The 21,662-nt window shown below is 45.7% G+C and overlaps 1 protein-coding gene across 1 annotated transcript in view; it reads right to left on the bottom strand.

The window, feature by feature from the left end:
• Positions 1-21,662, bottom strand: part of khdrbs2 (KH domain containing, RNA binding, signal transduction associated 2) — a 653,481-nt gene that overhangs the window by 474,213 nt on the left and 157,606 nt on the right. Inside the window, exon 4 of the mRNA XM_085998163.1 lies at positions 7,248-7,394. Coding sequence (XP_085854289.1) covers positions 7,248-7,394 — 147 coding nt within the window. The remainder of the gene's footprint in view (positions 1-7,247; positions 7,395-21,662) is intronic.

Genomic DNA, 21,662 nt, shown 5'->3' on the forward strand with positions numbered 1-21,662 from the left:
AGCTCTTACCAGCAGCTAGGTAATGTTCACAGGGCTAAAGGTCCTCTGGCACCGCTGGTTGAATGGCAATAAGGCTCTAGCACTGCAGCTGCTCAGCTGTATCAAACCAGCCAACAAGTTGCGTTCACAAAAGGGCTGACGTTTTCAGAACAGTGGTGTCCCTTTTAAACAGCGCCCCCCTACTCCGAGAGTGCCTGGGGAACGTTCCAGTGAGCTGTCACTATTAGCGCCAGGCGCAACAGAGGCGGGCGCCACCCAATTTCCGGTCCGGGGCGCTAAAAAGGCGTTGCACCATGGAATGACGTCATGATCAGCCTGCGCCCGCGAGCGCACGCTAAGATTTTGCGCCGGCGCTAAATGCATGGTCAATATGGGGCGAGGCGCTAGGTTCCCTGCGACTGCACAGAAATTGGCTATCGCCCCACTTTTCGGCCTCTTTAGGCGATAATCGGTGGCGCTAACAACCCAATTTCTCCCCCATGGTATTAAAGGGACGATGGTAACTTAGATATGTAATTGGTTAAAGGATAGGAGGGCGAGAGTAATGGTGAATTGATGTTTTTCTGACTGGAGAGAAGTATGTTACAGGGTCAACCAGGGGTCGCTATTAGGACCATTGCTTTTCTTGTTTTTATAAATGGCCTGGACTTGGGTTTAGGGAATCGAATTTCAAAGTTTGCAGTGATACTTAACTTGGGAATGTAGTAAATAGTGAGCAGGATAGAAGCAGACTTCAGGAGGACATAGACTGACTGGTGAAATGGGCAGTTGCAATTTAATGCAGATAAGTGTGAAGTGATGCACTTTGGGAGGAACAACATGGAGAGGCAGTACAATCTAAATGGTACTACAGGAAACTTTGTGCTATCCGGCAATCTGGAGCCACCGGCAAAAATCAGCAGCCGTTTTTTATTCTTTTTGTTTTTTTTTTGCTTTGTTTGAACAGTCAAGCTGTGCAAGGTCTGTAGCTATAGCAACAGCTTCAGCTACAGAGCTTGCAGGCCACACCCGAGTGTTTAGAAGCTGTTGTTAAGCAACAGTGTTTGTTGTCAAATACGGAGATAAGATTCTCCGTATCTCTCAACATTAACTCTGGAGAGTACGGCAGTTTTGAGGGAACGGCAGCAGCTTGGTCCCGTGGGTGCCGGATAGCACAAAGTTTCCTGTATTTTGAAGGGGGTGGGCTGCAAGAACAGAGGAACCTGGGGGTGCATATTCACAAATCTTTGAAAGTGGCAGGGCAAGTTGATAAGGCAGTTAAGAAAGCAGACAGGACACTTGACTTTGTAAATAGGGACATTGAATACAAAAACAAAGAAGTCATGCTAAACCTTTACAAATCACTGGTTAGGTCTCAGCTGGAGTATTGTGTACAATTCTGGGCACCACACTTTAGGAAAGATGTCATGGTCTTGGAGAGGGTATAGAGGAGGTTTACCAGGATGATACCGGGGATGAGGGACTTCAGTTATGTGGAGAGATTGGAGAAGCTGGGGTTGTTCTCCTTAGAGTAGAGAAGGTTAAGGGGAGACCTAATAGAGATGTTCAAAATTATGAGGGTTTTTATAGAGCAGGTATGGAGAGACTGTTTCCTCTGGCAAGTGGGTCGGTAACCAGAGGTCATAGATTTAAAATAATTGGCAAAAGAACGAGAGGGGAAATTAGAGGAGAAGTTCTTTCACACAGAGGGTTGACAAGATCTGGAACGCACTACCTGAAAGTGTGGTGGAAGCAGATTCCATAGGAACTTTCAAAAGGTAATTGGACATGTACTTGAAGAGGACTAATTTGCAGAGTTATGGGGAAAAAGCTGGGGAGTGGGACTAATTGGATACCTCTTTCAAAGAGCCGGCACAGACATGACGGGCCGAATGGCCTCCTTCTGTGCTGTAAGATTCGACAGCTCTGTGACTTTTTTAATAGTTTATAGAGACAAACATTATCTGAACTATTTCACAGCAGATCAAAAGCTGTTTTTTCTCCAAATTATACCTCAGGGCCAATTAGGAATTGCACTTTTAAAACTGGCACTATTCCCAACTTGCCAATACAACATCTTGATCTGAATATAAACTACTTCCTCTCATATTAACTGGGCAGAATTTATTAAACAATGACATTATTTAAAAAATAATTGAAACAGGCCATTTTCCAACTTTTACTGAAAGGTAAAATCCGATGTTGGGAAAACAAACCAATTACTTTCTTTGCAGCGGCTTTACGTATACGTCAAGCCTGGGTCTATGGAAGAAAATATATCTCTGTGCAAAGTGTGTTGTGATTAATAACTATTTGTTTTTTAATCCCTCTGTGGCCTCGACCCTCCTTAGTTCTGTTACATCTTCCAGCCGTACAATTCTCTGAGGTCTCTGCACTCCTCCAATTCTGGCCTCTGAGCATCCCCGATTTTCATCCCTCCACCATTGGTGGCCATGCCTTCAGCTGCCTAGGCCCCAAGTGAATTTCCTCACTAAACCTCTCCGCCTCTCTCCTCCTTTAAGACGCTCCTTAAAACCTACCTCTTTGACCAAGCTTATGGCCATCTGTCCTACTATCTCCTTATGCGGCTCGGTGTCAAATTTTGTTTGATAATTGCTCCTGTGAAGCGCCTTGGGTTGTTTTACTGCATTAAAGATGCCATATAAATGCAAGTTATTGTTGCTGGATGGAACTACATTTATTGGGATTATTGAATGGGACAAACCTAACCATATTTACCAGATTATGCCTCATTTTCTTTTGGCTGACATCTGGGGGAAAATGTTCCAATGTAAGCGCCAGTGGTGAGGAACCTCACCCACTGCCAATGCCGGAAAACCGGGGGAGTGGCCTCTGTCGCATGCTTGCCATCCCTGCCATCCAATTTTCCTCTGTGCCCACCTGATCCTAATGTCCAAATGCAAATTGAGGAGAATCAGCTCCCTGGAGTCCTTTGGAATTGTCCATTGCTCTTCAAGTTGTGGTGAGAGCAATTACCCAAATGACATTTGATACGTCATTATTTCTTTTCACAAAGGTAATTTGCAAAGAGAAGTACAGGATCAGCCCTAATAAGATCGCCTAGAAATCTAAGTTCCCCACCCCCAATCATAGCATCCAGTTGCCTCAAGAGTGACTCCTGCAGGACAGATGAGGGAGGCCGTTCATCCATCCTTGCATAGAAACCTAAATTCACTCCCTCCACCATCACAATTGGTATTAATCGCTCTTGATATGAAGAAGACCTTCCTGACATCAGTGCTGAACTTGCCTTTCACCAGTTTGCACCAATATCCACTTGTTCGACAGTTGACATTCAACTTGAAATGGTGCTCAGGATTAACCTCTTTTATTCCACTTGGTATCTTATATAGCTCTCTCATATGCTTCCTTTTAAGACTGAAGAAAGCAAGTTTTTCCAACCTTTTCACATCACAAACGCATTCAGTTGCATCAGTCTGTTGTCTACAGTACAGCATTTTGGTGCATTTTACATAACGCTGTTGTTCAGTGAGGTAAAATGTACATCTAGTAAGAACTTGGTTATTGTTTTAGTGTGATAAGTTTACGAGTGGCCAAAGGCACAGAATACTGTAGGAGGCAACAGAAAAGGTAGAAAATAATATGGGTTGATTAAACTTTGACACTGCGTTTAAATGGATGAAATAAAAATAGGTAAAGGAATTGTGAAAGAGACTAAATTAGGGATAATATTTCTCTTATTTGCCACATTTATTTGCTATTTCGTATTTTGTATTTCTCCTTTATTTACTTCAGTATGTCTTTCATTCTCATATCTTACAACCAAATTCAGACTTCCTGCACAATTTGCTTAGGTGTCACCCGTGACTCAGTGGGTAGCCCTCGGAATCAGAAGGCTGTGGGTTCAATTCCCACTCCGGAGACTTGAGCACAAATTCTAGGCTGATGCTCCAGACTTGCATTTAATTAACACATCAGGACGTCCCAAAGCACTTCACAGGCAATTAAGTACTTTAAAAGTAAAAACAGAAAATGCTCGAAATACTCAGCAGGTCAGGCAGCATCTGTGGAGAGAGAAACAGAATTAAACATTCACCTTGTTTCTCGCCACAGTTGCTGCCTGACCTGCTGAGTATTTCCAGTATTTTCTGTTTTATTTCAGTTTTCCAGCATCCGCAGTATTTTGCTTATGTACTTTAGAAGTGTAGTCACTGTTGTAGTGCAGGAATCGTGGCAGATCATTTGCGCCCAGCAAAATCCCACAAACAGCATTGTGATAATGACGTGATAATCTGTTTATTTGATGTTGGTTGAGGTATAAATATTGGCCAGGACATCGAGGAGAACACCCCCCGCTCACCTTCAAAATAGTGGCATGGAATTTTTACATCCACTTGAAAGAAAGCAGAAAGAAAGACTTGCATTTATACAGTGCCTTCACAGCCCAAAGTGCTTTACAGCCAATGACGTACTTTTGGACAATTTGTACACTACAAGCTCCCAAAAGCAGCAATGTGATATTGTCCAGATAATCTATTTTAGTGATGTTAATTGAGGGATAAACATTGGCCATGACACCAGAGATAACTTTCCTGCTCTTGTTCAAAGTAGTGCCATGGGATCTTTTACATCCACCTGAGTGGGCAGACGGGGCCTCGGTTTAAAGTCTCATCCGACAGTGTCAGCTGGATTATGGGCTCAAGTCTTTGCAGTGGGATTTGAACACATAACCTTAAGACTAAGGCGGGCATGCTACCCACTGAGCCATGACTGTCACAAGTACTTGTGTATTCTATAAATTCCTTTCAACCAACCTCACAGCATTTAGGTTTTGTGTTCTTTGCTTTTTGAACAAATAAAATGAGCACGAGAAATACATACAGGAATGCAAGCATTAAATCATCTACACATGTAAACTCAATTGCATAATCTCTCTGATAATTATGGCACTTCATCATTAACTGCAATGAAATGCAACTGCTGTTTTGCCTGGAATTACATAGAATTTTACAGCACAGAAACAGGCCATTTGGCCCCACTGGTCCATGCCGGTGTTTATGCTCCACACGAGCCTCCTCCCACCCCTTTTCATCTAACCCTATCAACATATCCTTCTATTCCTTTCTCCCTCATGTGTTTATCTAGTTTCCCCTTAAATTTATCTATACTATTCACCACGACTACTCCATGTGGTAGCACATTCCACATTCTCACCTCTGAGTAAAGAAGTTTCTCCTAAATTCCTTATTGTGTTTATTAGTAAATATTGTATATTTATGACGCCTAGTTTTGGTCTCTCCCACAAGTGGAAACATTTTCTCTATGCCTAACCTATCGAACCCCCTCATAATTTTAAAGACCTTTATCAGGTCCTCTTCTCTTTTCTAGAGAAAAGAGCCCTAGCCTGTTAAATCTTTCCTGATGGTTCTGGTATCATCCTTGTAAATGTTTTTTGCACTTTCTCCAGTGCCTCTATATTCTTATTGCAATATGGAAACCAGAATTGAGAACAGTATTCCTAAGTGTAGTCTAACCAAGGTTCTATGCAAGTTCAACATAACTTCTCTGCTTTTGAAACAAAAATGGTGACCAACTTTTCATAGATCATTGTGTTATGTTTTGGAGTAACTTCCTTTTCAGGCAGAAAGTACACAACCTTATTGTGTTTTATTAAAATAAAAAGGATTTATTTATTTGTTTAAGAAGTGTGAAGTGATGCCTTTTGGTAGGAAGAGAGGCAAAATAAATGAAATGGTACAATTTTAAAGGGGGTGTATGTACACAAATCTTTGAAGGTGGCAAGACAAGTTGAGAAGGCTGTTAAAAAAGCATTTGGGTTCCTTGGTCTTATTAATAGAGGAATACAGTACAAAAGCAAGGAAGTGATGCTAAATCTTTATGAAACACTGGTTAGGCCCCAGCTGGAGTATTGTGTCCACTTCTGGGCACCACACTTTAGGAAGGGTGTCAAGGTGCAGAGGAGATTTACTAGCATGGTACCAGGGATGCAGGACTTCAGTTATGTGGAGAGACTGGAGAACCTGGGGTTGTTCTTCTTAGAGCAGAGAAGGTTATGGGGAGATTTAATAGAGGTGTACAAAATCATGAAGGGTTTTGTTAGAGTAAATAAGGAGAAACTGTTTCCAGTGGCAGATGGGACAGTAACCAGAGGACACAGACTTAAGGTAATTGGTCAAAAGAACCAGAGGTGAGATAAGGGGAAATATTTTTACACAGCAATTTGTTATGATCTGGAATGCACTGCCTGAAAGAGTGGTGGAAGCAGATTCAATAATAACTTTCAAAAGGGAATTAGATAAAATACTTGAAGGGGAAATTTTGCAGGGCTATGGGGAAAGAGCAGGGGAGTGGGACTAATTGGACAGCTCTTTCAAAGAGGCACAGCGTGTCGAACGGCTTCTTCTGTGCTGTATCATTCTATGATTCTAAGTTACAGCTTTAATTTATTTTCCACAGAAAAATTAATAATTACAACCCAAGTTGTATTGATCTCTGCAGCAAAGTCATTCATCATTCCAGGATGATATGGTGTACAGGTGACATCTGTGTGCATACATGTGAGAAGAAAGAAATGGATTTCAAAATTTGAATATGATTACCAACGAAAAACTATAGCTGAAGCATAGCTCTCGTGGTATTCAAATGAAGGGCTGATTCCTCGTTCGTGTGTTCCCAGCGAGCACTGGTTCAGAAACTGTGACCTGCCAGTTACATCCATTTAACCCATTAACCCTTTCCTATCAACAATAGTAAGGGAATCACCATAGGAACATTCAAAGGTATGAATGAGAGATTGTCATTCTGTTCATCAAGTTGCCTGTTCCAAAGACCATACACAATCTACCCTACCACAATTCTACTCCATCTATTCAATCTCCCGAGAAAGGCACCTGCTGTAGTCCCCCGCTTATCCCCAAAGGGTTAGCCACCTCCATTATCGAATTTGACCACTGACGCTCTTGACAGCACTACATTTCCAGGCACTGAGAGACTTCTGTGAGAAACAGGCATCATATAGTTGATTCACGGTGAAGCTAATATGAACAGAGCAGTAGCAGTAGATTTCTATCAGTGCCTCCGCAGATGCCACTTGGCCAGCGATCACTAATAAATGTAAACAAAGCCTTTCGAGTCTTTCGTACTACATTGGGCGACTGTAGCCATCCTGTGAGGACGATGTGCTACAGTCGAGCAGCTCACAAATATATTCAGAAGTAAGAAAAACCAAGACTGTACATGATTTTCCAACAGGCAAAAGAACTTACTGGGACCAGGAACTTCTTCACCTCTTCCAATGCATGGCTCATGCGAGAATATGCTTCTCCAGCTGGGACAAACACTTCAATTAGCACATGGAGGTCATCACCTAAATGTGCATACTTGGCCTCTCCACTTTTCCTCAGTTCTTCTTCCTGTGCAAAGAACAGAGTTACAAAAATTTAGAGGGGTTTATACTTGCCCGTTACATTTGCATCTTTGAGATAGAAGGAAAGAACCTGCATTTATACAACACCTTTCACGTCCTCAGGATGCCCCAAAGCGATTCACAGACAATTAAATTGTTTATTGACGTGAGTTACTGTTGTAATGTAGGCAAATGGGGCAGCCAATTTGTGCACGGCAAGATCCCACAAACAGCAGTGCGATAAATGACCAGATAATCTGGTTTAGTGGTGTAGGTTGAGGGATAAATATCGGCCAGGACACCAGGAAGAACTCCCCTGCTCTTATTTGAAATAGTGCCATGGGATCGTTTACATCCACCTGAGAGGGCAGACGGGGTCTCGGTTTAACGTCTCATCCGAAAGGTGGCACCTCCCTCAGTACTGCACTGGAGTGTCAGCCTGGATTATGTGCTCAAGTTTCTGGAGTGGGGCTTGAACCCACGATCTTTGTGACTCAGAGGCGATAGTGCTACCCACTGAGCCAAGTTTGACACCTTTAGTAAGAATTCAACAATTCATTAAGTAGAAAATACAAAGTATAAACCAGTTTATTATCAGACTGTAACCAGTAGCTGGGCAGGGAAGGGCAACAGCCAGGGTGAGTCATCCTCCCTTCCTTTGAGGCAGCACCTCAGCTCTTTGGAAATGGAGGATGGCTACACCAGAGCCACTGGGAGAGAAGGAGGTGTGGGCTGGTGCTTAGGATGGGGATCCCCTATCGGTACATGGCCAGTGGGCTAATCCACACCCCTTTCTCCTCCACATTCCTGGGCTATGGGAGCCTTCTCGTCGCTGCCAGATTGTCCATGCTTCACTCCCCCTCTGCTATTCTGCTGTTGCTATTTACACCTCCTCTGGATCCATCTTTTGTTTTTTTACTTGTCCCATTACCACCCCTTTTGCCTTACACCATCATCCCTTAAGTCATTTAATCTCTCCTGCCCTCCACCCGACCACAGACCTTCCCTTTGTTCTGTCTTTCCCCTCCCCCTTTTCCCTGGCTCTGTCCTTGTTTAAAAACTGTTAGGGGGACAAATTTGGTTGCTTTGCACCCCGTTAGCACCCTGAGGGGACACTAACAGGGCGCAAAGCAACTAGCACCCGGGCGCAGCAACACTAACACCTCCCGTAAAATTCAGCGGGAGGCTAGCAGCGGCGGTAGCCGGATGCACCCCGTGGCGCTGCACCTCCGGTGATGACTCGCCGTGCACAGCGCCCCACTCGTGCCCTGGCCACAAACTTGGCTCGCGCCCCCTGTCCTACCACCTGACGCTATGTTCGACAGGGTCAGGGTGGCGTTTTGCAGCCGGGGTGGCGATAATTAAAGGGCAGGTGCCGGGCGGCCATTACTTTTTGGGCTGCCTGCCAGCACCTGCCCGCTCTCACCTCCTCAGGCAGGGTGCTGGTCGTGATCGGGCAGCCCGGCACTCCTCTTGAGTGTCAGCTTCTTTTGCCCACACCCCGCTCCCCAGTGGTCCAGCAGGGCCCCGGTGCACGCTGCGCTAGGCCCCTCCCCTTTAATCAGGAAATGGACGCCTGCAGTACCATAGTGCTGCGGCATGTAGCGCCGTGATATTCAATGGGAGCGCCCCAAGCGCTTCCAGTAGCGCCCCGCCTCCTGCTTGGGCCTCTACCACTGAATTTTGACCGCGGGGGCGCTAACTCTTTTGGGGAGCTAAATGTAGCGCCCCGGCGAAGCTATCGCCCCAAAGGGGGCGCGAGCCAATTTTCCCCCCTTAATCTCTTAACATCGACCTGAAACGTTTACTCTGTTCCTCTCTCCACAGATGCTGCCTGACCTGCTGAGTGTTTGCAGCATTCTCTTTTTATTTTAGGCTCTTTGACACCTCAGCTACACAGCCACATCCTAAAACCCACAGGCGCACAACCATGATGCGGCAATAGCTGGCTGATGTCAAGTGAGTTTTGTTTAACAGTTCATTAGGGGTGAACAAACAGATCCAAATTTATTTTGTCCCCTTTTGTTTGGTACAAAACTTCTGTTTCTTTTTGCTCACCTTTCACACTCACAGAGCGGGCATGAGAAGAAATGCACAATTTCACAGTCCAGTCACAGCAACAATTTACAAACAGAACACTATTCCCTCATGCATCAATGGTTTTATTAAGGTTAGAGTTTCCCTCCGTACGTACAAAGATTGGATTTGACTTTTTGCTTTTATATGTACTTTTTGACAATCTGTGCACCATGAATATACTTGCATTATAAAATCCAGAATTTCTTCTGTTCATTTAGAAATTTCAATCAGTACAGAAAAAAACCCATCAGTGAGTAAAATGTTCAGTGCTACATGCCAAGCTAAAATGAGAACCAATAAAAAGTTGAGAAATTTCGGAGCACGAGTATAATAAAGCTCAGAACTTCAAAAATTACTGCATTTAATATTAAAGGTAATGCAGTTTCATGGATAGTGAGATGGCTTGGCAAAGAGTAGAGATAAATGGATGTTTTTCAGATTGGCAGGATCTGATCCGGGCCCCTTTTTTAATTTTCCATTTATATGAACGATTCGTAAATTAACACAAGAGACCCGGGCGGGGGATGAGGGGGTAAATTTCCGTCTCCGCTGCGTGTGCGTGTGTGTCTGGGGGAGGGGTAATCTGGCAGAGCGGATTGCTTGCCCGTTATAGAAACTGTCTGATTTTCATTCCATTGGAATCAATGCAATCGGGGTGGTGGTGGGGGGGGGGGGGGGCGGTGGCGGGGGTGCGGGTGTGGGGGTGGTTCGATAACAGACGGGTGATTCGCTGCCGGATCACCGCCCGTGGGGTGAAGATGAATATTAACCCCATTTTACCAAAGTGTTCTGATGATATCAGGTTAGGGGACAAGGCAAACTGTGAGGACGGATGCAGAAGACTGCAGGAGGAATGTGGACAGGTTAGCACAGTGGGCAGAGAGGTGGCAGATACAGTTCAGTCCAGAGAAAGGTGAAGTAATACATTTTGAAAGTACAAATAAGGGAAGGACGTACCCCCTAAATGATAGGAATTTAAATGGACTAGAGGAACAAATGGATTTTGGTGTACAGAGATACACAGGACATCAAAGGCAGTAGAACTTTTGATAAGGTCATTAAAATGTCAAACAGAATTTTTTATTTTGTATTTAGAGGCATAGAATAACATAACTGATGTAAGGTTGGAGTATTATGTAGTTTTGAGCACCCATTACAAAAGCAATGGAAAAGATCCACTAGGATGTTACCAAGGATGTGGGGTTATAATCATAAAAAGAGACTTGTGAAGTTAGTTTTTTTTCCTTAGAAGCTGAGAAGATTGAGGGGTGACCTGATAGAGGTCTTCAAGTTTATGAAGCGTTCTGATAGGGTACATAATGATAAATTGTTCCCATTGGTAGGCCAGGTGGCAACTACTTGTATTTATATAGCCCCTTTTACATAGTAAAATGCCCCAAGGCGCTTCACAGGAGCGTTAGCAAACAAAATTTGACACCGAGCCACATAAGCAGATATCAGGACAGGTGACAAGAGTAGGTTTTAAGGAGTTTCATAGGAGTCGCGAGAGACTGAGAGGTTTGGGGAGGGAATTCCAGAGCTTAGGCCCTAGGCAGCTGAAGGCACGGCTGCCAATGGTGGAGCGATGAAAATCGGGGATGTGCAAGAGGCCAGAATTGGAGGAGCAGAGATCTTGGAGGGTTGTAGGCGTGGAGGAGGTTATAGGGATAGGAAGGGGTGAGGCCATGGAGGGATTGGAAAACAAGGATGAGAATTTTAAAATTAAAATTCAAGATTATGAAGGGTTATGATAGGGTAATGATAAATTGTTTCCATTGGTAGGTCAGATGGTAATGAGAGATAATCCTCTTACATTTATGGATTTCTTTAACCCTTCTGTACTCCAGATATTTTTGGCTTCTGTGTTTCAGACTGTTCTCACAGTTGAGCCCTACTTCCTGATCCTTAGAGGCTCTTCACTTGCCCTGCTATCTAGCTAAAATCTGTAGCATGAACAGAGAACTCTATTTCAGATCATCTCAATTACTGATTTGGAAAGTGACAGACTGGCACTACACTGGACCTTCTTTTAGGCTTTAACTCCAAACAAATTTATTGAACAGTAAAAAAACAAGCAAATTGGAGCAGTAACGGAACAAATTGGGGCCTAATTTCCTGAGCCATTCAGTTAAATGAAGCCTGTGTCATAGATGTGGAAAACCTGGTCTAGTCCAAACTTGGAAGTACTGCTGCCCCTAAAGCAATACATAGGGAGGTAAGATATTTTATAAACATTTTATTGACTTGGCTGGAGGATGGAGGGGAGAGGGAAATGCCAAATCTGGGTTCAAGAACATAATTTCTTTATTCAGAGAATGGTAAGAATGTCGAACTTGCTACCACATGGAGTAGTTGAGGCGAATAGCATAGATGAATTTAAGGGGAAGCTAGATAAACACATGAGGAAGAAAGGAATAGAAGGTTAGGCAGATAGGGTTAGATGAAGAGGGGTGGGAGGAGGCTCGTGTGGCGCATAAACACCCGCATATAAAATTATGAAGGGGTTTGATAGGGTAGACATAGAGAAGATGATTCCACTTGTGGGGGAGACCAAAACTAGGGGTCATAAATATAAGATAGTCACTAATAAATCCATTAGGGAATTCAGGAGAAACTTCTTTACCCAGAGAGTGCTGAGAATGTGGAACAAGGAGTAGTTGAGGCGAATAGCATAGATGCATTTACGGGGGAGCTAGATAATCACATGCGGGAGAAAGGAATAGAAGGATGTGCTGATAGGGTGAAATGACGCAAGGTGGGAGGAGGCTCGAGTGGAGCATAAACACCGCCACAGACCAGTTGGGCCAAATGGCCTGTTTCTGTGCTGTAAAATTCAATGTAATATGAAAGCAAGGAAGGAGGAAGTCTATGTGGCCCATCAAGCCCAATCCTTGCACAGACTGTTTAAAATGTAGCCCCACATGATCTCTGCCTCACTCATTTATTTCCAAAGGAAAAGTATGGAAACCCTGATATTGGAAAGCAAATATTGGGGAGTTATGCACACAATCACACAAGTGCACTGGCTCCAGCACTGTAACATATTTATTTACATCCAATACTGTCAACTGCCTTATATTCTTTTCATTTGAATTTACTTGAACTGATCGTATATTTTACAAGTTAGACATTTGTGCGCTTGACTGATTTGCTGTCAGAGCAGGATATTTTTATACTTTATTACTGTCACTTTGAGCCCAGCACAGTTTAAATACAGTAATAGAAAAATAGATGAGCAGCAGAATGAAAAATCTGCAGAATTGTCTGTCCTATCAATAATATTTTACAGGCTGTCAGCCTGCTGAAACCAAGTAACACAAAGAGAGGTAACGGATAGCTTAAAATGAAAACACCTTTCTGAATCTCCTGATGGCTTGGTTGGTATGGAACTGAGTCACATGGAACCAGCAAAGTCCCAGGTTTTATATAGAATTAACAGCACAGAAAGATGGCTTTCAGCCCAACTGGTCTATGCCGGTGTTTATGCTCCACACGAGCCTCCTCCCACCTTACTTCATTTAACTCTATCAGCATGTCCTTCTATTCCTTTCTCCCTCATATGTTTATCTAGCTTCCCCTTAAATGCGTCTATGCTATTCTCTTCAACTACTCCTTGTGGTAGCGAGTTCCACATTCTAACCACTCTCTGAGTAAAGAAGTTTCTCATGAATTCCTTATTGGATTTATTAGTGGCAACTAGCTGAAGTGCCCGGCGGTGCCGAGGGTCTTTTGAGGGCATGTTGTTGGAAGAGAGAGAGAGAGCGACTGGGGGGAAGAGAGCGAGCGACTGGGGGGAAGAGAGCGAGCGACTGGGGGGAAGAGAGCGAGCGACTGGGGGGAAGAGAGCGAGCGACTGGGGGGAAGAGAGAGAGCGACTGGGGGGAAGAGAGAGAGCGACTGGGGGGAAGAGAGAGAGCGACTGGGGGAAGAGAGAGAGCGACTGGGGGGAAGAGAGAGAGCGACTGGGGGGAAGAGAGCGACTGGGGGGAAGAGAGAGAGCGACTGGGGGGAAGAGAGGGCGGGGAGGGCGGGGAGGGGGAGGGCGGGTGGGGGAGGGGGAGGGCGGGGGGGGAGGGGGGAGGGCGGGGAGGGGGGAGGGCGGGAAGGGGCGGGGAGGGGGGGAAAAAGGGAGGGTGGGGGGGAAGGGAGGGCGGGGGGGAAAGGAGGGAGGGCGGGGGGGAAGGGAGGGGGGGAAGGGAGGGCGGGCGGGGGGGGAAGGGAGGGCAGGGGGGGAAGGGAGTAGGGAGGGCGGGCAGGGGGAGGGAGGGCAGGGGAAGGGAGGAGGGAGGGCGGGCAGGGGGAGGGAGGGCAGGGTGGGGGAGGAGGGGGGAGGGAGGGCAGGGAGGGGGAGGAGGGGGGAGGGAGGGCAGGGAGGGGCAGGAGGGGGGAGGGAGGGCAGGGAGGGGGAGGAGGGGGGGAGGGGGGAGGGAGAGAAGGGGGAGCGGGGGAGAGAAGTGGGGTGAGAAGGGGAGAGAAGGGGGGAGCGTGGGAGAGAAGGGGGGGAGAGGGGGAGAGAGACAGAGGGAAGGAGAGAGAGAGGGCGAGTGGCCCGCGGCCGCAAATGGAGCCAAGCCCCGAGAACAGGCGTGAGCCGGCTTGAGGCTGAGAGACGGCCACGGCCACGCCCGGTTGCCGGGGTAACCCTGCCGCGCCGCCCCGCCCCGCATTCCCGAGAGCCCCGCTCTCCAAGCCCCAGCCGCCCTGCCCCGCCCCGCACTCCCGAGACGAGAACAGGCATGAGCCGTCTTGAGGCTGAGAGACGGCCGGCGGGCCCGGTTGCCGGGGTAACCCTTCACGCTCAGCAAGCCCCGGCCGAGATCCGCACTCCCGAGAGCCCCGCCCCCCCGGCCGAGCCGGCTTGAAGTCCACCAATTGCGGCTGAGAGAGACGGCCGGCGGGCCCGGTTGCCGGGGTAACCCGCGCAGTCTGTGAAACCAAGAGAATTTTTTTTTTTTTTTAAAAAGCTGCCACGGAGAAGGAACGCGCAGTCTGTGAAAGCAACAGAAATTAAAAAATTTTTTTTTTTTAATAAACGGGTGTTAAGAAGATGGGAGGCCATCTTGAAAGTTTTTTAATGTTTTTAAAAAGCTGCCACGGAGAAGGAACGCGCATTCTTGCTGAAAACACCAAAAGTTATTTTTTTTGAAACGGCTGTTAAGAAGATGGGACACCATCTTCATTGTGTTTTAACGTTTTAGACATTGTGTTTTGACATTTTACACATTAAAAAAAAATCGCTCCTAACAAATAAACACACAGGTGAGAATAAAGATGGTGGCCACTCACCTTGGTTCAGAACGATAAGGCCCGCCCACACACGCACCGATTGGTCGACCGTCAGGTGACCAAAGCATAGGATTGGTCAATCGTCCTGTCACTCGACCGTAGGAGGGCCCGGCCGCACGCAGCAGCAACCCGGCGTACGATTGGTCGACCTCGAGGTCACTCTGTCGCTAATGAGCGGATAATGAGATGCTAATGAGCGGAATGTTGAAGGTTTTTCGGATACCGCGGGCGCGATTTTAGCCCGGCCGAAACGTAAATACGCTTAAGACCGTTTTGGAAAGGTAAGCTTTCTTTCGACGTAACACACGCGTAGGTACGCTCTGTAACTTTCGAGCGCATAGCCCGACAGACGCACACGTGAGGACAGACAGACAGACAGAAGGACAGACAGAAGGACAGACAGACAGAAGGACAGACAGATCGACCGATTTATATATATAGATATCTAAGTTAGCTGTTGACACTCAGTTATGTGGCACAGTAAACAGTGTAGATGGGAGTTGAAAGCTGCAAAGGAACATTGATAGATTAGTTGAGTGGGCAAAACTGTGGCAGATGCAGTTTAAAGTGAGGTCATCCACTTTGGACATAAGAAAGATAGATTAGAGTATTTTCTAAATGATAAGAAGCTAGGAACTGTGGACGAGCAGAGAGATTTAAAGATTCAAGTACAGAAATCACTAAAAGCTAGTGAACAGGTACAAAAAATATTTTTTTATTCATTCACGGGATGTGGGTGTCACTGGCAAGGCCAGCATTTATTGCCCATCCTTAATTGCCCTCGAGAAGGTGGTGGTAAGCCGCCTTCCTGAACCGCTGGAGTCTGTGTGGTGAAGGTACTCCCACAGTGCTGTTAAGGAGGGAGTTCCAGGATTTTGATCCAACGACAATGAAGGAACGTTGATATATTTCCAAGTCAGAGTGGTGTGTGACTTGGAGGGGAACTTGGAGGTGATGGTGTTCCCATGTGCCTGCTGCCCTTGTCCTTCTCGGTGGTAGAGATCGCAGGTTTGGGAGATGCTGTCGAAGAAGCCTTGGCGAGTTGCTGCAGTGCATCTTGTAGATGGTGCACACTGCAGCCAAGGTGCGTTGGTGGTGGAGGGAGTGAATGTTTAAGGAGCTGGATGGGGTCTAATGTTGGTCTTTAAAAGTCTAATGGAATTTTGGCCTTTATCTCGAGGGCTGGAATACAAAAAGGTGGAAGTTATGTTATAGCTGCACAAAGCTCTGGTTGAACGCCATCTGGAATAATGCATTCAGTTCTGGGCACTGTGGGAATGAGGGTTCACATTAAAGTACCTCGCTATTCCTTTTGGGCTGTCTGTGAGACCAGCACACGATGATTTAAAAGTTAAAAGTTAAAAAAGCTTTCTGCTGAGCATGGATTGAAAATTGTGTAAGGGGATTTTAAAGTAAGGATATCTTAACAGGAAAACAAAATAGTAGAATGTGTAAGTGTCATCCAGCCATATCTGTAATGGTCTGGAATGTGTCAGCTTGCTCACTTGTGTTTAGGGAAATGGGAAGTTTATGACAGCAATCAGGTTGCTTGTGTTTATGGAAGTGCATGTTTGTTGAGTTTATGTTGTTATTCTGTTGATATTTGTATGTATCTTTGATGTACTATGATTTATTGGTGGTATGCATAGAACGTAAAGGTAAAATTTGGTATAAGATTGTGAGTGAGTCTGTGTTTTAGCACATAGCTCTCATACTGGAATGGTGTAGTATGGAAAGGCCTGAGCTCTCATATTGGTTTTGTGAAGTATGAAAAGACCTGTGAGCTTATACTGGAATCGTGAAGTATGTCTCACAGAGCCCAAACTGGTTGTGGATAGTATGGAGTTTCAATAAAGTTCTGACCCTGCTTTGCTACAACTAAGTGTGTGTGTAATCTGGCATTTAAAGTAATGAGATGAAAAAGAACAAGAAAGCAGTCCAATAGGTACCACACCTCAGGAAGGATATATTGGCCTTGGAGGGGGTGCAGTGCAGATTCACCACAATGATACCGGGGCTAAAAGGGTTAAACTATAAGGACAGGTTACACAGATTAGGCGTGTATTCCCTTGAATATAGAAGATTAAGGGGTGACCTAATTGAGGTGTTTAAGATGATTGAAGGATTTGATAGGGTAGGTAGAGAGTTATTTCCTCTGGTGGGGGAGTCCAGAACAAGTGGGTATTACCTTAAAAACATAAGAACATAAGAAATAGGAGCAGGAGTAGGATGTATGGCCTCTTGAGCCTGCTCCATCTTTCAATAAGATCGTGTCTGAACTTCTACATCAACTCCACTTTTCCGCTCGATCCCCATATCCCTGATTTTGTTAGTGCCCAAAAATCTATTGATCTCAGTCTTGAATATACTCAACGGTTGAGCATCTACAGCCCTCTGGGGTAAAGAATTCCAAAGATTCACAATTCTCTGAGTGAAGAAATTTATCTTCATCTCAGTCCTAAATGGCCGACTCCTTATCCTGAGACTATGACCCCTAGTTCTAGACTCTCAGCATCTACCCTGTCGAACCTTCTAAGAATTTTATGTTTCAATGAGATCACCTCTCATTCTTCTAAACTCCAGAGAATATAGGCCCATTCTACTCAATCTTTCCTCATAGAACAGCCCTCTCATCCCAGGAATCAATGTAGTGAACCTTTGCTGCACTCCCACTAAGGCAAGTATATCCTTCCTCAGGTAAGGAGACCAAAACTGTACACCGTAATCCAGGTGTGGTCTCACCAAAGCCCTATATAATTGCAGCAAGACTTCCTTACTCTTATACTCCAACCCCCTTGCAATAAAGGCTAACATTAGAGCTAGACCGTTCAGGGGTGATGTCAGAAAACACTTCTTCACACAAAGGGTAGTGGAAATCTGGAAATCTCTCCCCCACGAGCTATTGAGGCTGGGGGTCAATTGAAAATTTCAAAACTGAGATTGATGGATTTTTCTTAGGCAAGGATATTGAGTGTTATAGAACCACGGCAGGTAGATGGAATTAAGATACAGATCTGTCATGGTCTAATTGAATGGCACAACAGGCTCGAGGGGCTGAATGGCCTACTCTAGTTCCTATATTCCTATTTATGACCCCTAGTTTTGGAATCCCTTCATAATTTTAAAGACCTCTATCAGGTCACCCCTCAGCCTTCTCTTTTCTAGATTAAAGACCCTGTTTAATCTTTCCTCACAGGTATAACCTATCAGTTCCTTCTGAATCTTTTTTGCACCTTCTCCAGTGCTTCTATATCCTTTTTGTAATATGGAGGCCAGAACTGTGCACTGTACTCCAACCAAGATTTGATCTCGGTCTGTGCCGAGTTAGACACCCTCGGCCAGGGTAGTAAGACTGTGGTGGGGTGTGGGACGTAGGGGGGAGCAGGGCACATTACAATGTCCCAGGTTTGAAAGGGTGGAGGGGAAACCAGGTAACTACTGCCCCTGGTCGATGTCCAATGGCTCCTTCTGAAAAGTGTATTCATGTGGACATCAGTTGAGGTTTTGGCTTGACTGAGATGCCCTGATTGGTACAGTAGCCTTCCAATCCATGCTCCCCCATGAAGTTTGGATATTTGAGCTGTGAGATATGGCAGCAGTCTTGGAACCTCACCCCAAAAGTGCATAATTCATTACATTCAGGAAAAGAGTGGAGTGGGCGGGTGGTGCGGAAGAGGCATTTTTATAGAAGGCAATACAAATAACTATTGTAAACAGCAGTTGTTTAAATACCTTCTCATCAAAGACATTCACTGAAACAGGGCCGAATAATCTCTGGAACCGTCATTCAACTAAACCAATGTTAGGAAAATTCTGACCGAGACTCTTGCCAATACTAAATTGATTGAGTACGCTGAATGTCTAATACACAGCAACCTATTACCACCTGGCAGCACAACCACATTCAAAATTAGCTTCAAATTAAAGCATTCCTTTTTGACCATGCACTCAGAAGCACAAACACAGTATATAGGGATGTAAGTGAATCAATGGAAGACAAATAACAGCAAATCACACTTGACAGCGCAGTGTGTACAAAATAACAACTTAAGCAGAAAAAAACCCAAAGCAAAACCCTGGCTCCCGTTGCTGACTTTGCTTCAGATTAACATACAGCCAGATTGGTAATGTTGGTTTTTCACAGATCTGCTTGAAGTAATCCTGGTAAATCAAAATTGAGCATGTTTAGTATTTACAAATTGTTTCGAATTTAGTAACTGAAGAAGCTCAAGGGTGACACGTAAGCTGAATGTTTGAAGGCTGGAAGTTTGTGTCCTCTGACATAAGAAATCTTATGGACAATCATCAGATTCGTCTGTTAGAAAGGAAGGGCACTTGTGTCACAAACAGCTCCTATCCTCAATCTGCTGAAAGCTGACTGCTACAACAACAGCGACTTCCATTTATATAGCACATTTAATGTAGTAAAATGTTCCAAGGCGCTTCACAGGAGTGTTACCAAACAAAATTTGACACTGGGCCACATAAGGAGATATTAGGACAGGTGACCCAAAATGAACCCAAAATCTCAAATGCCCTCTGAAATGGCCGAGCAAGCCACTCAGTTGTACCAAACCGCTACGAAAAGCAATAATAAGAATAAAACTGGATGGACTACTCGGCATCGACCTAGGCACCGGCTTCGGACACGACAATGGCACACCCAACCCAGTCGACCCTGCAAAGTCCTCCTCACCCACATCTGGAGACTTGTATCAATATTGAGAGAGCTGTCCCACAGACTAGTCAAGCAACAGCCTGACATAGTCATACTCACAGAATCATACCTTTCAGCCAATAACCCAGACTCCTCCATCACCATTCCTGAGTATGTCCTGTCCCACCGGCAGGACAGACCCACCAGAGGTGGCAGCACAGTAAGGGATGGAGTGGCCCTGGGAGTCCTCAACATTGACTCCGGACCCCATGAAGTCTCATGGCTTCAGGTCAAGCATGAGCAAGGAAACCTTCTGCTGATTACCACCTACCACCCTCCCACAGCTGATGAATCAGTACTTCTCCATTTTGAACATCACTTGGGAGAAGCACTGAGGGTAGCAAGGGCAGAGAACGTACTCTGGATGGGGGACTTCAATGTCCATCACTAACAGTGGTTCGGTAGCACCACTGCTGACTGAGCTGGCTGAGTCCTGAAGAACATAGCTGCCAGACTGGGCCTGCAGCAGGTTGTGAGAGAATCAACACGAGGGAAAAACCAACTTGAACTCGTCCGCAACAATCAACCTTTCGCAGATGCATCTGTCCATGACAGTATTGGTAGCATTGACCCTGTGGAGACAAAGTCCCATCTTCACACTGAGGACACCCTCCATCATGTTGTGTGGCACTACTACCATGCTAAATGGGAAAGATTCAGAACAGATCTAGCAGCTCAAAACTGGGCATCCATGAGGTGCTGTGGACCATCAGCAGCAGCAGAATTGTATTCCACCACAATCTGTAACCTCATGGCCCAGCATATCCCTCACTCTACCATTACCATCAAGCCAGGGGACCAACCCTGTTTCAATGAGGAGTGTAGAAGAGCATGCCAGGAGCAGCACCAGGCGTACCTAAAAATAAGGTGCCAAACTGGGAGGCTGCAACACAGGACTACATGCATGCTAAACAGCGGAAGTAGCATGCTATAGACAGAGCTAAGCGATCCCACAACCAACGGATCAGATCAAAGCTCTGCAGTCTTGCCACATCCGGTCGTGAATGGTGGTGGTCAATTAAACAACTAACGGGGGGAGACCCCATGAACATCCCCATCCTCAATGACGGCAGAGCCCAGGATGCGAGTGAAAAACAAAAAGCTGAAGCATTTGCAACCATCTTCAGCCAGAAGTGCCGAGCGGATGATTCATCTCGGCCTCCTCCTGAGGTCCCCACCATCACAGAAGCCAGTCTTCAGCCAATTCGATTCACTCCACGTGATATTAAGAAATGGCTGAGCGTACTGGATACAGCAAAGGCTATGGGCCCCGACAACAGCCCGGCTGTTGTGCTGAAGACTTGTGCTCCAGAACTAGCCAAACTGTTACAGTATAGCTACCACACTGGCATCTACCCGACAATGTGGAAAACTGCCCAGGTATGTCCTGTCGACAAAAAGCAGAACAAATCCAATTACTGCCCCATCAGTCTACTCTCAATCATCAGCAAAGTGATGGAAAGTGTTGTCAACAGTGCGAACAAGTGGCATTTGCTCACCAATGTTCAGTTTGGGTACCATATAGACGACTCGGCTCCAAACCACATTATAGCCTTGGTCCAAACATAGACAAAAGAGCTGAATTCAAGAGGTGAGGTGAAAGTGACTGCCCTTGGCATCAAGGCAGCATTTGACTGAGTGTGGCATCAAGGAGCACTAGTAAAATTGAAATCAATGGGAATCAGGAGGAAAACACTCCACTGGCAGGAGTCATACCTAGCACAAAAGAAGAAGGTTGTGGTTGTTGGAGGTCAATCATCACAGCCCCAGCACATCATCGCTGCAGGAGTTCCTCAGGGCAGTGTATTAGGTCCAACCATCTTCAGCTGCTTCATCAATGACCTTCCCTCCATCCGGTGGGGATGTTCGCTGATGATTGCACAATGTTCGGTTCCATTCGCAACTCCTCAGATAATGAAGCAGTCAATGCCCGCATGCAACAAGACCTGGATGATGTTCAGGCTTGGGCTGATAAGTGGCAAGTAACATTCGCGCCACACAAGTGCCAGGCAAAGAATATCTCCAACAAGAGAGAGTCTAACCACTGCCCCTTGACATTCAACGGTATTACCATCGCTGAAACCACCACCATCAACATCCTGGCATCACCATTGACCAGAAACATTAACTGGATGAGCCACATAAATACTGTGGCTCCAAGAGCAGATCAGAAGTTGGGTATTCTGCGGTGAG

This window comes from Somniosus microcephalus, chromosome 9, assembly GCF_052327205.1.
Source record: "Somniosus microcephalus isolate GS21.2 chromosome 9, FLI_Smic_1.0, whole genome shotgun sequence".
Taxonomy (NCBI): Eukaryota; Metazoa; Chordata; class Chondrichthyes; order Squaliformes; family Somniosidae; genus Somniosus; species Somniosus microcephalus.